This window comes from Tiliqua scincoides, chromosome 1 (assembly GCF_035046505.1).
Source record: "Tiliqua scincoides isolate rTilSci1 chromosome 1, rTilSci1.hap2, whole genome shotgun sequence".
In the NCBI taxonomy this organism is placed as follows: Eukaryota; Metazoa; Chordata; class Lepidosauria; order Squamata; family Scincidae; genus Tiliqua; species Tiliqua scincoides.
In genome coordinates this window covers 145,466,674-145,483,426 of record NC_089821.1, presented here as the reverse complement: position 1 = coordinate 145,483,426, position 16,753 = coordinate 145,466,674, and the positions used below count along the sequence as shown (strand labels likewise).

General features: G+C 43.8%; 1 protein-coding gene across 1 annotated transcript in view; it reads left to right on the top strand.

Annotated features, from left to right (window-relative positions):
• The first annotated feature begins 2,675 nt into the window (after positions 1–2,675).
• The window catches only part of SPTLC3 (serine palmitoyltransferase long chain base subunit 3), a 110,793-nt gene continuing 96,715 nt past the window's right edge, over positions 2,676–16,753 (top strand). The window contains exon 1 of the mRNA XM_066622452.1: positions 2,676–2,786. Coding sequence (XP_066478549.1) covers positions 2,676–2,786 — 111 coding nt within the window. The remainder of the gene's footprint in view (positions 2,787–16,753) is intronic.

Sequence of the window (16,753 nt, the reverse complement as noted above, 5' to 3'; positions counted from 1 at the left end):
CAGTTTGGGAAACACTGTACTAGGGGGCAAAGCTCCCCAGATAATGTTTAAAAGGAACAATATTACTGGTGTGTACCACTTAATGACAGGGATATAGTCTCCAATCCCCATTGTTATGCGATTAGGTCATTAAATGAACATTGTCTAATCTATTGCCTTTGTTGGGTAAACAGACACTCCCTGCCAGACACTAGCTTGCCCCACAGGCTACTGGAGATAGATTGTCTCTTCTTTGCATTAAGAGGCTCTCTGTTGTGTAAACAGACACTCTGCTGCAGCCAATGCAGAAAATGGCTTGACATCCAGAAATACCCCCAAATCATTGGGATTCTTTTTTTCTTCAAAGAAACACAGGCAAAACACACAGCGGGAGTACAAACTTCTCAAAAAAAGAAAAGCTTGTTTATCTATGATGAGAGGTGTGATTTTGTTGTTAAAAACACAAAACACCACCAATTTATGTTTAAAATATCTGAATAAACACACAGAGAACACTCCATTTTGGTGTTTAAGGTACTGTATTCTACAGAAAATAAAATAGATTACTTTTCCCAGTTAGAAATAATAGTGTGGGCTGCATCTGCTGTAACTGTATCACCTCCCCATTACACTTTTAAAGTGTAATTAAAATGAGAATTTGGAACAAGAACTCCTAGCACTGCTTTCTGCCTTTCAAATCAGGAAAAAATAATAAGATCACTTTCAAACACCCTAATCTATGGTTTAGAGCAGGGGTGGCCAAACTTTTTGGCATGAGGGCCACACCATCTCTCTGTCAGGGGTGGGGGGGGGGGGGAAGAATTCATTTACATTTCAAATTTACATAAATTTACATAAATGTATGTAAATGAATATATTAGAAGTGGAACTTGTATGAATGAATGAAGGTCTTGCACAAAGGCCTTGCACAAAGGCCTATAACAGGCCTTGCACAAAGTAAGGCCAGCCTTTCCTTCACTGCTGCTGAAGCATCACAGACGTGAAACAGCAAGCAGTGGAGGAAGCCCCTGTCCCACCACTCACACAAGAAATGAAATAGTTGCCCTCACACTGAGAGCAGTTGCATCTGGCCAACATGGGCTCCAGCTAGGCTCTGGAGGGCCAGAGACTCAATTGAGACTGGGGGCTCCCTGCGGGCACCCCTGGTTTAGAATCCAAACCTATGGATGTCTACTGGAAAGTAAGGGCCCAATCCTATCCAATTTTCCAGCACTTGTGCAGCCACAATGCAGCCTGAGGTAAGGGAATAAATGTTCCTGTACTTTGAGGAGGCCTCTATAATTGCCTCCTAACCCCAGGATGCAGTGCACGCCCCATTAGCAAAATGGGATAGGATTGGGTCCTAAAGCCCATTGAATTCAATAGGGTTTACTCTCCAGTAAGTATGGATAGGATCCTATGCTACCCATAGGATATGGATAGCAGCCTCAGAGCCTACTCCTATGCATGTCTACTCAGAAGTAAGCCCCATTATACATGGGGCTTACTCCCAGGGCAGTGTGGCTAGGATTGCAGCCTCAGAGCCTGATTCTATGCATGTCTACTCAGAAGTAAGCCCCATTACAGTCAAAGGGGCTTACTCTCCAGTAAGTATGGATAGGATTACAGCCTCAGAGCCCAACGCTATGCATGTCTACTCAGAAGTAAGCCCCATTATAGTCAATGGAGCTTATTCCCAGGAAAGTGTGGATAGGACTGCAGCCAGAGCCCGATCCTATGCTTGTCTACTCAGAAGTAAGCCCCATTATAATCAAAGGGGCTTACTGTCCCGTAAGTATGGGGCGCACTTTCCTGGGAGTAAGCCCCACTGAAACCCATGGGCTTGCGCTGCCTGAGCGAGCAGGCTGGCTTGCGTGCGCGCGGGCGGGCGGGCAGGACGAGCCCGGGGGAGGGGGGAAGCTGAGCGCGCGCGAGGCTTGAGGAGCAACGGGAGAGGCGCGCTCGGAGCGGCCCAGGAGGGGAGCCGTGCGCTGGCTGCTGCCTTCCTTGCTTGACAGAGAGCTGAGGGGGGCGGGTTGCTGGGTGGTCCCCAAGGGGGCTGCTGCCTCTCTCAGACGAGACCGGGACCGGGTCAAGAGAAACCCTGCCTGGGAGAAGGGACTTTCTCAGCCTCCTTTGCTACAGGGAGGCTCTGCAAGCCCCGCGCTCTCTGAGCAGAGCTCCCTGGTGCCGACACGGAGTCCCCCACCCCCAGGGGGTGCGTTATAGGTGGAGAGCGCCCACGACCTCCCCGTGGCAGCCCCGCTGAGTGCGCCCCCAACAGCTGCGCCCTCCACACGAACGCTTGCATTGCATCGCCAAGCTGCCCAAAGGGTGTGCACTGCACGCCTCACAAGCCCGCCTCGCCCCGCCTGCCCGCCCCCTTTCACCGCCGTCCCTCATTGCAGTGAGTCAGAGGAGTTCAACAGGCGCAGAAGCGCGCTGCTCCTTGTGCAAGGGCCGCGGTGGAGCGTCTTCTCCGGCTGGGAGTTCATTGAAGGTGCACCCAGGGACGCGTGTCGCTGCAGAGAGGTCTTGTGAAGCCGCAGCCACGCCAGGCGCCTTTGGATGTCTTTCCCTGGACCTCTGTGGAGTAAGCCGTCTCCAGCTCCTCTCGCTTGGGCTTGTTGAACTCGGGAAGAAGCATCGCCAGAGACACTCCCAGGGGCTGGGAAACCTGCTCTCCTGAAAGGCAAATGGCCAACTCCAATGCTCTCTCCAATGGGCACTTGCGCTGTCGCCAGAAGAGGAACCACTTGCTCAAGCACGAGATCCACAAAAAGAACGGGGTCTCCAAAGAAAGCAAGGTGAGGCTCTACACTTCAAGGACTGGCAGCTCTCAGAAACTGCTTCCAGCCGTTCTCTTCTGCCCAGCGTTGCGTATACGCAACAGGGATCAAATGTGTACACCTGTGGGCTGGGCAGGAATGGGTTGTCTAGCCAAGCCTTGCGAATGGAACGGGGGGGGGGGGCCGGTGTTCCCCAACATTCCAACACTGATGCAACTGCAGTACAGCCCTGGGGTAAGGGAACAAACATTCCATTATCTTGAGGAGGTCTCTGTGAATGCCTTCCTACCACAGCATGCAGTGCATACTCCATTGGTACAGTGGAACTGGAAAATTAGATAGGATCGGGCCCTCTCTCTCCCCCCAACAATTGTCTCTGAAAGCATTTCTTGAATGCCACCTGCTTGTTGCTGCCTGAACACTTCTCCTCTCCTCCTGCCCAATTTCTGGTATTTCATAGATGACTTCTACAAGTTGGACAGGCTTCAAAAGGATACACCTGCTAGCACAGTGATTTTCAACCTTTTTCATCTTGTGGCACACTGGCAAGGCACTAAAATGGTCAAGGCACACCATCAGCTTTTTGACGATTGGCAAGGCACACTGTGCTGTCAATGGGGGCTCACATCCCCAATGGTCCTATTGATAAATGACCTTCTCCCAAATTCCCATGGCACACCTGGGGACCATTCATGGCACAGTGGTTGAAAATGACTGTACTAGCAAAATAAAGTCTGTTTTAGTAGTGGTAGTAGTAACTTTATTGTCATTGTGCTACAGCACAATGAAATTTATGCACCTTTGAGATACAAGCATAAATGTATAATACAATTCCAACAATCACACTCTACACACTCATCCACACATTCTATACAACATCCATCATAATATAAAAACAGTATAACAGACCATAATGCCCAGGAGCATGGTAACAACTTAGAAGTAACAAATTAGAAGGGCCCTGCTCATGCAGGAGTCTGAGGGCCCAATCTTATCCAACTTTCCAGCACTGGTGCAGCTACAATGCAACTCTGAGGTAAGGGAACAAACATTCCTTATCTTGAGGAGGCCTCTGTGACTGCCTCCCCACCACAGGACACAGCGCATGCCCCATTGGTAGGGCTGGACCAGCACTGAAAGATGGGGTAGGATTGGCCACTCCCCACCCTCTAACAGCATTTCTTGAATGCCAACATACCATTGCTACTTGAATACCTCTCCTCCTCCTCCCCCTCCCCCTTTTCTGGTATTTCATAGATGACTTCTACTAGTTGGATAGGCTTCAAAAGGATACACGTGCCAGCAAAATAAAGTCAGTTTTAGAAGAGCCCTGTTCATGCAGGAGTATGAGGACCCAATCCTATCCAACTTTCCAGCACCAGTGCAGCCACAACGCAGCCCCAAATTAATTGAACAAATGACCCCATATCTTGAGGAGGCCTCTGTGACTGCCCCCCCCCCCCGACTGAAAGATGCTGCACGCACCACATTGGCATGGCTGCACTGGCCCTGGGAAATTGGATAGGTTTGGGCCCTGAGTCACTGCACGCATTTTTACTATATTTTTTAAAACTAAACTTCACTTTCTGTAACCTTAGAAACGTGCAACGGTGTTATTGCTAATTCCAATTGTTGATATTATTGTGATAAAAAATTATTTTATGGTGTTATGACTGTCAAAATTGAGCTACCTTTGTATGTGATTGATGACAGATAGATCAGTGTTATTTAACTTATTAAATTAAAAAAAACCCTGCCTTTCCCCTGCAGTTGTGGATGTCCAAATGAAGCCCTCCTGAAGCATCCACTCTTTAAATCTTTTGCAATTGCTTTTGTTTGTTTCTTAAAATTTGTCCACATGATCTGCCTCTCTGAAGAAGACGTCTCGGAATTTATCTGATGTGGTGTTGCCCACTGTCCTGTTAAACAGGTCTTGACTAAACTCTGAGAAACAGGTTGGGGTGTAGAGGGGGCACTTTTGGATTGTAACCTGTTATCTAAAACTTATAGTTGGGGTTTCTCTTTATATGAATCAGCAGTTCAGAAATTGATGATTGATTGATTTAGATGCTGTGGTTTGTGAAGTGAAGGTTTTGTTTTGTTTTAGATTTTTATTCATCAGCTAGTGTTGGCTAGCCTTTTGTTTCTGCCTTTCCCATGTGGTGTTCTGTGCAGTGGTAACATATCATTGATTGAATTGCCAGACCTGGAGTCTTTCCAAACAAGAAATTCCTATCTTGAATCTCTGCCTGTTATGGACTTCACACCTTGCTATGCTTATTAAGTGAACCCGCCTAACACCTGGCCCAAGGAGTGTCTATGGGTGGCTCTGATTACGTGGCTTCAAACCTAGGCGTGAAAATGGGAGGAGAGGATACTTGTGTAATTTTTATAGTAAGGGGCATGTTTGGTGACTCTCATCAAATCTCTGAGGCATCCAGCAGTTTCACAGTTCTCAGGCTTGGCTCACTTTGCAGATTAATTGATGGGCCATGGAAAAGAATTTGTGAGGGCAAAACCCTGTAGGAGGTGATGAGAGTTTCGTAAATTTAATGACTCTCCTTAAAGAAGATGTAACTGAGAATTTACAGTAAAAGTTGAAATGATGCGATGGTAAAATACTGCTGGGGCATAGAAAACTTTTCATTTTACTGAAGAATCTCCTTTTCCTTGACAAGAGTCCTCTTTTAAAAAAAATTTCAGGAAGAATTACCCTTGTCTTCTAGACAGGCAGTTCTGGTCTGGCCCCAAAGGCTTTCAGGCAAGGGTCTATTGGGCCCTGAGGCCCTCTGTTTCCAATGTTTCTTGCTTGTAATGAAGCACTTGGGAACAAAAGTTTTTGTTCTGTAGTATTTTGTGACTTTTTAAATATAACCTTTTACACTTGTAGGCTAGGTTGTCCAAAATGTTCCACCTTGTGGCTTAAAATTTACCTCATAAATTCAAAATCTTGGAACAGGTACACTTACAAATAAATGTGTGTGGGTTTAAAAGTTTTAATTCAATACGGTGTGTATAGAAGTGTGTGTGTGTGTGTGTGTGTGTGTGTGAGAGAGAGAGAGAGAGAGAGATATGATAGGTTTGCTGGAGAAAAGCACCTATTTTGCTTTTGAGAGAAGGTGGTCCCTAAGGCATACTGCATTTGGATTTCAGAGAAATTTGTGAGTTAGCATCCTCATTCCCTAGCTGCATAACCTGGGCCTCTAGGGAAGTTAAAGAGTTTGTTTTTTTTTTAAATACACATTTGTAGAAGTACTTTTATGCTATTTTTCTCGCCAGCCAGGAGACCTCATGGCAGCTCACAAATCAATACAAAATAATTAAAACAGAAAAAGTACATAAAAAATCAAAACAAACCACAGGTTATACCTGGTACAAACAAGAGCATCTTCACATTCTTATGGAAGCTGGTCAGAGTTGGGGCCAAACAAATATTCTCTAGCAGTACATTGCGTAAGGTAAGTGCCAACACACAAAAGGCCCTTCCTCTCCTCATTACCAGTTGTGCATTCACAAATTATGGTATGCATAGAAGAGCTTCTCCAGATAATCTTGAAGGACAGACAAAACTCTGATAAGGAGAGGCAGTTCTTATAACTAGCTTCTGAGATGATGGAAGATACTAGCTGGTTGGTGGTTTTTGTTTGGTAGATATGGAAAAGATCTAGGAAATCAGAATGTAACTAGGCCAGTGTGGTCTAGTGGTTAGAGTATTGAACTAGGACTGAGGAGACAAGGATTCAGATTCTCCTGTGGCCATGAAGCTATTTGGATGCCCTTGGGCTAGCCTAATTTACCTTGCAGAGTTATCTAGAATTGTTTTTCAGTGAATTTTTCTCACCTGCTTTCCCCCTTTCCTAACAAGGCATCACCCAAGATGAATGTGTCCTATTCATTTTGCCTCTAATTTTCTTTTTTGCTGTTGGCTTCCTGGCATTAACAATTTGGAGACTGGGGACTTGTATAAATAATAATCCTATATTCCATCTTCCCATCCTAATTCTGACAAATGGTTTTGGCAACCTTCAGTCTCGAAAAACTATGGTATCGCGCTCTGAAAGGTGATTCTGGAACAGCGTCTAGTGTGACTGAAAAGGCCAATTCAGGAGTGACAATCCCTTCCACACTGGGAGCAAGTGCAGTCTGTCCCTGGTCTGTCTCCCTGGCTATGGGCCTTCCTTCTTTGCCTCTTTGCCTCAGACTGCTGGCAAAGTGTCTCTTCAAACTGGGAAAGGCCATGCTGCACAGCCTGCCTCCAAGCGGGCCGCTCAGAGGCCAGGGTTTCCCACTTGTTGAGGTCCACTCCTAAGGCCTTCAGATCCCTCTTGCAGGTGTCCTTGTATCGCAGCTGTGGTCTACCTGTAGGGCGCTTTCCTTGCACGAGTTCTCCATAGAGGAGATCCTTTGGGATCCGGCCATCATCCATTCTCACGACATGACCGAGCCAACGCAGGCGTCTCTGTTTCAGCAGTGCATACATGCTAGGGATTCCAGAACGTTCCAGGACTGTGTTGTTTGGAACTTTGTCCTGCCGGGTGATGCCGAGAATGCGTTGGAGGCAGCGCATGTGGAAAGCGTTCTGTTTCCTCTCGTTGTGAGTGAAGAGTCCATGACTCGCTGCAGTACAGAAGTGTACTCAGGACACAATGGTGTTTCCATAGAATTCATTTTGTGCAACAGTAGGGATTTGTTGCTCATTGATCCATTTCTTGAGATGGTGCAGATGGTGAGATGTTGCAGAGATACTGTAGTTTGAACTTGGGGCAATGTGTTTTTGGAGGGATTGGGGAACTTGGAACCTAAAGGACTGAGATTCAAGGATTGCTAAACCCAGCAGGGCCAAGCCAGATGCAGTCCAAAAATAGAATGCACAGGGGCACAGAGTATTTCAGCTTCCTTTGAAGGGCAGAGGCATGGTTCAGGCTTAAGGTAACCAACCAGGTTATGCAGGTTTGCTGGAACTTTTTTTAACATACACAGCAGAAACCTCACTTGTACAAACACAGGGAAAACCAAGCAAGTTCAGGGTAAAGCAAGAATTCAAAATGTAGTTTCCAAACCAAGGCAGTTTATAGCTTCTTGGAAAGGGGGGATGAGGCCTAATTGGCTCAGGGGTTGGTGGCCACCCTTTTGAGGGACAACACTTAGGTTCATCATTCTACCTCTTCGTAGAATCTTCCAAACTCCTGACTTTCAACCTGTTTACCAAATACTTGGGTGAAAGGGGACAACAAGGTAGATGGAAGAGATGCCACATTTCTGGGGTATGGTAACAGTGCAGTCCTGTGTCTACCCACTCAGAAGCAAGACCCACTGTGTTCAATAGGACACAGTCCCAGGTGAGCATGTATAGGTTTGCAACCATAGTAGAATGTTAATTGCTCTCTCCCCCCCCCCCCAATTGGAATGAGACAAGGAAGCAGCAATTTTGGATGTCAGAATGGTGGAGGCTCCCCTTGGATCAAGGACCTTTGTCCAAGCAGATTTATTTGATGACAAGAAATTTTGGTGTTCGTGTCATGCTTGTTGAGTCCAGACAGGGCATCAGCATAAGCTGCAGCCATGTTTGGAAAATTCCTCCCCACAGAAGAAAAGGAAAAATGGCTTTTTAAATCATATTTCATGCCTATTTCATGAATGCCACCTGCTTGCATATTTCATGCCTATATTTCATGCTTTTCTGCCCATAACCTTGACCCAGATGACACATGTCTACCACCCCAATGAGAATGGGGCATTCTGCAACAGTGGGAACAGGAAGAGTACAGGCTGTGCTCCACAATATATGGTTCCTTTGGATGGTTAAAATGCATAGACGTACTGGGAAGTGGGGGTGAATTTTTGTCATCTGTTATCAAGGATTTCTTGCTTATGTTCTGTCTCTTCTTTACCAATAGAAATTACACAGATGGGGGCATCCTTGCTTCCATTTTAACACACGTGCATTTAACTCTCAGAACCAGATTTGTGTTTAGAAGCAGGATACTGTTATGGCACAAAAACTATTATAAAATCTATCCAAGTGGGCCTATTATATCTTGGTGCAGAATACTGGCTGTAGCCTTGTGATAGTGGTCAAATATTGGAGAATTACTGCTCTTTCTTGAATTGTGCAAGGAGCAAGCTCAAAACAAGCAGGAGGCTTATCTCGTTACCATGACAATTAAAAAGAAATTAATGCAAATATTGTGACAAGTGGGATCATATAAAGTGTCTTTATTTACAATGACTTGGAGCTCCCTTTGCGCTGGTTACTTTAAAAAAAAAAACCTTTTAGGCAGGTTTTTTGGCAATAGAATCTCTGTAAGTTTCTTATGCGCAGTGGTTCTCAAACTGTGGGTCGTGACCTACCAGTGGGTTGCAACCCATTCTTTTGTGGATTGTGCACCGGCATTACACTGAAGCTGCAAGGCGTTCTGGGATGCAACATGGCCAACAAAGTGGGTCATACGCCGCCACTTTCTGGAAACCACAGAACATTCTGGGGTAAGCCAATGAAGTGAGCAGCGGTGGTAAAAAGTTTGAGAACCACTGTCTTGTGGTGTATTGTGTTCACTTTTTCTTGTTAAGTTTTTAAAATGCTAGTGACTCGAGAACATAAAGCCTTCACCATCCTCTTTAGGAGCCATCCTGCATATTTAGTGTAATTCATTTCCCTTTGCTGTCCATATCTGAATACATTAGATCCTTACTGTATGTGAACATGGTATTTTTGTTAGATGTTTCAGACTTCCTTGCTGATAATACGACCAAGTACTGTGTTAAACGTACATGTTGTTGATTTTCAATTTCTCAGCAAAATGACACCAACATTGGGTCAGTTGGCACCCTTTCTTTTTGTTTTTTGTGCAGTGTCCTTGTGTTCATGGAATGAGCCTTGAACTTGGCCTTGATGCACCTATAACAGGGTGGTAATAGCAGTTACAGCAGAATGGAGAAACTTACTGTAGATACTCATGTATAGTAAGTGAAATTTTTGCCAAATAATCAAGCTCCAATTATCACTTCACCTTATATCCGGTTCACTCAGAGGGCAGAACCTTTCAACTCTGAACAGTTTCCTTTCTCAGCTAAGCTTAGGCAGGCAGCTGATTAGTTGCAATAGTTACTTTCCTGGGATGTTCCAGCCAAAGTTAACCTTTTATTCCCCTCCTTTCCTTTTTGCTACTGCAACCTGTTTCCCTTTTGTAAAGGCTTTGCATTTGGCAGAGGTTTTTTTTTTTCAACAGCAGGATGGGATCCCCTTTTCATTTGAAGCAACAATTCCCAGGCTACAATTCAATGCAGCATTACTTAAGAATAACACCCATGGAAAGCAGTGGGTCTACTTCTGAGTAAAAAGGGCTGCAAATATATGCAGCTGCATCTCTCTGCAGTGAATTGAATTACACACTCCCAGTAATGTGTTATGGCTTGTATGCTGTATGTAGAGCTTCTAGCTTAACACACCAGACACTGTGAAGGTGAATTTGATTCATGGATCTCCTGCAGTGGTTCCCAACCTTTTTCACTTGCATATCCCTTGGCAGCCGATTTCCATAAATTGTACTCTTCATATTAGCAAAATGTTTGTAATAATACAAGCCCTCATCTCCTCTCTGAAAACCCAGACTTCATGTATTCATCACATATTTTCTCTTTTTATCTGTTTGAAGAACAGAAGACTCTGTCTTTGCACTGTTTTGCATCAGAAATGTGCTGACAAATTCTGGGTGATTGATCAATTTCCATATTATGTTTGAGCTTTTTTTACTGTGCTGGTTTTCAATCACTGGTTCATAGATGAATTGATGACCAAAAACTAGCTATTGGTGGGGCTTTCACAGCTACCTCCCTTCCTGCCTTGCTGGTCCTTGCAAGGCATTCCTGTCTTGCAAGGCATTCTGGAGCAGGACCTACCTTTTTCTGCCATTATTCCATTCTTTTTCAAAGGTCCTGTTGAGTGTCCCTGGGAGTACATGAATACTAGGTTGGGAACCACTGATTTACTGGTATGTTGTTTACAGTGCACTTACTCTGATAGTGTTTACAAAAAGGAGGTGAAGACCAGAATTTAAAAAGAATAAAAATGTATCATATGATCTTTTACTATGTTTTTAATAAATTAGAGGGTACAGTTCTAAGGTAACGATTAGTGGTAGGTTATTTTTCAGGGTGTGGCCTGGGATAAAATCAGACAAAACTATAGTCAGGCATCCCCCTAAGTTTAACCTCTGACTTATCTGAGGGTCATAGAAAATTCCATGATTGTTGGCTCAAAACCTGCCCTCGACTTATCTGTGGGGTCAACTTATAGGCGGGTGTCTGTGCTATGTCTTACTGCTTGTCTTTGCAACACCAGTAATAAACATTAATTATCCTGAAAATTGTTTCAGGATGCTATGTACTCTATATTCGTTGTTATGAAAGCATTTGTGAACGAAACTCCTGAATACTAAGTAAAGCTTTGTAGAAAGCTCCCAAACCTGTCCTAGACAACATCTTGGACTAGGAAGTTGTGTTACCAGCCTTCTGTGCAAGGGAGAGAACCCTGGGAGTGAGAGAAGAAGACAGGATACAATAGTATACTTTCTTTCCACAGACTTCCAGGTCTGGCTCTTATTATAAGCGCTATCTCTTCCGCATGCCTGTAGGGGAACCCTAAGGACCCAATCCTATCCAACTTTCCAGCACCAATGCATCTGTGACAACAAAGTGTGTGTTGCATCCTACGTGTGGGTGCAGTCTTGGAGGCCTCCTCAGGACTGCATTGCGGCTGTACCAACACTGGAAAGTTGGATAGGATTGGGCCCTAAATCATCTTGTTCAATGCTTTGACCAAACAGCTTAAACCTTAATAGCTACTTAATGTATGTTAAGAAAACATATGTGTTGTCATTTTCCCAATATGGGTGCCTGGCAAAAGGAACTTAAAGTCAGGGGTTCTTTCAGCAGTTGCTGATATTGTACATTTTTGAGAACAAATAGTGCATTCTTAATCCATACCTATGTTGTACATGGTATTTATTATGCATGATATGGCTCTAATATCTGAAGAAGTTTTGATAGATATGTACAATTCATTTAATATATGAACCTTGAAGATAAAAACTGATGACCTCCCAAGCTTGCATGTACATTTGCTCAAAGTTTTAACTTCTATAAATATAATTAATGTAGAAGTGCTATAGTTGTTCAGTTGATCAGATATTTTTGATGCCACACTTAAAATTTCCTTTATTCCTCAAGGACAATGCTTCCCAAACTATTTAGCACCAGGACCCACTTCTGGAAATGACAATGCAGGGGAGGGCAAACATTTTGGAAGGAGGGTCACATCTTTTGTCTGACACTATGTTGGGGGCTGAAAAAAGAATTAACTTACATTTCAAAATTGAATAAATTTCCATAAATTTCATTAATGAATACATTAGAGACGGAACTTTTATGAATGAATGAATTTTACTGAGCTTATTTATAATACACATGAGAACTATAATACAGGCATGTAGAACCACATGAGAGCTATAAACTGTTTGCCGCATACCTCTTGCACAGTGAAAACATGCAGACGAAGCCAGAAACACATGGAGGCATAAGTTGTTCAGAGGCAATGGGGGGTGTTAAAATAATGCCCAGGGAAAAGCAGAAAACACATAGAGACTATAAAAGTCTCTGTAACTCAGTCTGCTGCTTGCGTCTGGTAGACGCAAATGGCAGTTGAGGGCCAGTATGGGCTCCAACGGGCCAGAGGCTCATTGGAGACTGGGGACTCCCTGCGGGCTAGATTGGGTGTCCCCAAGGGCCACAAATGACTCCTGGGCCAGGGTTTGCTTGCCTATCCCTGATCTATTGCAACCCACTAGACAAAATAGGGGATCTTGAAAGAAATATTTCATTTATTAATAACAATAAATAATCATCAGGATCTTGTGCTCCTGAGGTTCCTAGAGACCTCACATATAGTGTGCGTGCGTGTGTGTGTTAGGGATGTCCAGGCCAGACAAAAGGCTGAAACTGTGTTCATACATAAGAACATAAGAACAGCCCCACTGGATCAGGCCATAGGCCCATCTAGTCCAGCTTCCTGTATCTCACAGCGGCCCACCAAATGCCCCAGGGAGCACACCAGATAACAAGAGACCTCATCCTGGTGCCCTCCCCTACATCTGGTATTCTGACTTAACCCATTCCTAAAATCAGGAGGTTGCGCATACTCATCATGGCTTGTACCCCATAATGGATTTTTCCTCCAGAAACTCGTCCAATCCCCTTTTAAAGGCGTCTAGGCTAGACGCCAGCATGATCTGTGGCATGCCAATTACTAGAGAAAATCAGAAATATGACATTTTAATTTGGAGGTGTGAAGATTACTATACCACCGGTTAGCATTCCAGGTAATGATTTTCTTCCGCAGATTGTTCGAGGGTGCTTGCGAAGTATTTTTTAAAAATGTTTTGAAAACTTTTTGCAACCCACCAAAAATTGACTCATGACCCACTGGTGAGTCCCAACGCACTGTTTGGGAAACATTGCTCTAGGACAGCCATTTTCAACCACTGTGCTGTGGCACAGTGGTGTGCTGTGAGTGGTCCACAGGTGTGCCACCAGAATTTGGGGGAAGGTCATTTATTAGTATGGCCAATGGGGGATGTGAGCTCCCACTGGCAGCATGGTGTGCCTTGTCAATTGTCAAAAACCTGATGGTGTGCCATGACCATTTTAATGCCCTGTCAGTGTGCCATGAGATGAAAAAGGTTGAAAACCGCTGCTCTAGAATATAGTTTTCTTACCTTGAATTGCCTTTTAGGCATCTTCTCCTTGCAGCTTCTCTTTATTCTTTGCAAATAGGGCTGCTGGCTATCTGGATTTTTTTTAAAGTTTTACATCTGAGCTTGAGTTTATTGACAAAGAAAACCCAGGTGTCCCCATCTGTTGGCTACTGTGCTCTTGAGTTTGGTGACAGTTCTACCCAGGGGTGTGTAGTCACTTCAAATGGCAGATTGGCAGGGGACATCCACCTCTATCAGCAAACCTTTACCCTCTCCCTGAATTTGGAAAAGGAAGAGGGGACTAGAGCAGTAGGAACAGTGTGAAGGAGAGGTCTAGTTCACTAGTCTTCTCTCCCAACAATTGCTCTTCTGTTATTTCTCCTCTTCTTATCAGTAAAGTGGCATGATCACATGGATACCAGGAACAAGGGAGCACACAATTGTTAGAGGCCCTTTAGAGCTTTTGTCCAGTGCCCCAAAAAACTGGGACTGCCAATGGGGATATGGGTAGGTTCACCTTCCATAACTTATATACCAGGTATGACCAAATGTGCATAATATAATGGCCACGTATGATAAGCTTCAGATGTTTGAGAGCAACAATATTTAAGAAGCATTTAAATTTAAATATATTTAATCACCATGATCATTACACTTATATTTTAATCCAGTGGACTCTCAGTTTATACTTGGTTAACTATAAAGCTTGAACATTTCTTATTTACCTTTTATATTCATTGTGATGCAACTTGGCCAACATATTTCAGAGAACCACATGTGACTCTTGAGCTGTGGTTTGGCCACCCCTATTATATACCATCATTTCAGCAATTCTCTCAGTGGTTCACACAAAAATAAGCATCCCACCAAAGAAACCTGTTTTTAGCCAGGTTGTCTGGTTTTTGTCTCCTCCTCCTTCAGTTGCTGTATTGAGAGATCTAAACCAAGCCTCAGTTTTCTGCAAAAATTGTATGAGAGATAATGCACTGTCACTAACTCATTGTCACAAGCTGAACAATTCTTCTAAAGAATTGTTAGTATTCTAAAGAATTGTTAGTATTCTAATAAGCAGGATCAAAACATGCATCATCATCATCATCATTATTATTATTATTATTATTATTATTATTAACTTTATTTATACCCTGCCTTTCTCCCCAAAGGGACTCAAGGCAGCTTACAACAATGGTTAAAAACATAAATTAAAAACATAATTTAAAAAACAAGATAAAACATATTTGCAAAATATATGCAAAATAATACTATAATTATATTAACTCTTTGGATTATTTGATATGTTACTATCTAACTCACAAAACACTAAAATTGCTCTGGACAAGTTAATTTATTTTTCACATTTTTATACCGCCCTTTCTCCAAAGAGCTCAGGGCGGTGTACACAGCTGCTCCCCATCTTTTTTCCTCACAACAACCCTGTGAGGTAGGTGAGGCTGAGAGAAAGTGACTGGCCCAAGGTCACCCAGGAAGCTTCGTGGCTGAGTGGGGGATTTGAACCTGGCTATTCCAGGTCTAAGTCCACCTCTGCACATGCCCAATCTCGTCTGATCTCAGAAGCTAAGCAGGGTCAGGCCTGGTTAGTACTTGGATGGGAGACTGCCTGGGAATACCGGGTGCTGTAGGCTTATACCATAGTCTTTCGAGACTGAAGGTTGCCAACCAAGTCCACCTCCCAAACCACTACACCACCCTGGCTCTCATCATGTTAAATACAGTATATGCTTATTTGTTGGGAGTACTTCATATTTGGAAAATGAAACATATTAAGGAAACAAGTTTCATGGACAGAGTCTCATTGCTGCACATTATGAAGATTAAAACCTAAAATGCTATGTAGCACCTATAGCTTTCAGCTTCTTCCACTGTGTTACTCTTTGTAACTATACTTGAAACCATTATCTCCAATGATTTCATTGCCTCTTTTTGATGTTTGAGATGACTATTTGAATTTTAAGTGCTGGTTTCAGCTAGATAATGTGTACCAGAAATGTTGTGTCCTGTAACACCTTGACTATCGGGTGCAGGACTGGCTTGGTGAGCTTGCTTTTTTAACTGGCATTAAAACTCAAGCTAACTATTAAGCAACATGAAGAAAGTTTTCTACATAATGTGGATGTATTGTTAAAGAAATGTGAGTTGTGTCACTTTCACGGTTAGCCTTGCTGTAAGTTGATGTGGGTGTTAGGGAGGAGTCTGAAGCTACCAGGCAGTGTTGAGCCCCAAGGCAAGGAACCAGTTTTGAGAAACAAATGAAAAAATCTGCTCTTAACTGTGGGCTTTTCTAGATGTTATCTCTAGCTTTCCCTTCTTAGTCCTCTGGAGATAATTCAGCATGGCCAAGATGCCTACATAGGCATAGTCTGTGAACTGCAGTTGCAACATCTAAAACTCTTACTGTTGTAGGACTGTGTCAACAAGCAACATGTTTGCTCCCACTTCCCTATAGACATGGACAATAAGTATTAGTAATTCTTGATTTGCTTGACTCCACTGTGTCCATATATCTCTTACAATCTCCTTTGCAATTTTTGGTTGTTTCACTTGGAGTTTCTAAGTTAATAAGAACATAAGAACAGCCCCACTGGATCAGGCCATAGGCCCATCTAGTCCAGCTTCCTGTATCTCACAGCGGCCCACCAAATGCCCCAGGGAGCACACCAGATAACAAGAGACCTCATCCTGGTGCCCTCCCCTGCATCTGGCATTCTGACATAACCCATTTCTAAAATCAGGAGGTTGCACATACACATCATGGCTTGTACCCCATAATGGATTTTTCCTCCAGAAACTTGTCCAATCCCCTTTTAAAGGCGTCTAGGCTAGACGCCAGCACCACATCCTGTGGCAAGGAGTTCCACAGACCGACCACATGCTGAGTAAAGAAATATTTTCTTTTGTCTGTCCTAACCCGCCCAACACTCAATTTTAGTGGATGTCCCCTGGTTCTGGTATTATGTGAGAGTGTAAAGAGCATCTCCCTATCCACTCTGTCCATTCCCTGCATAATTTTGTATGTCTCAATCATGTCCCCGCTCAGGCGTCTCTTTTCTAGGCTGAAGAGGCCCAAACGCCGTAGCCTTTCCTCATAAGGAAGGTGCCCCAGCCCCGTAATCATCTTAGTCGCTCTCTTTTGCACCTTTTCCATTTCCACTATGTCTTTTTTGAGATGCGGCGACCAGAACTGGACACAATAAGTTGCCGTGATACATAGGAGAG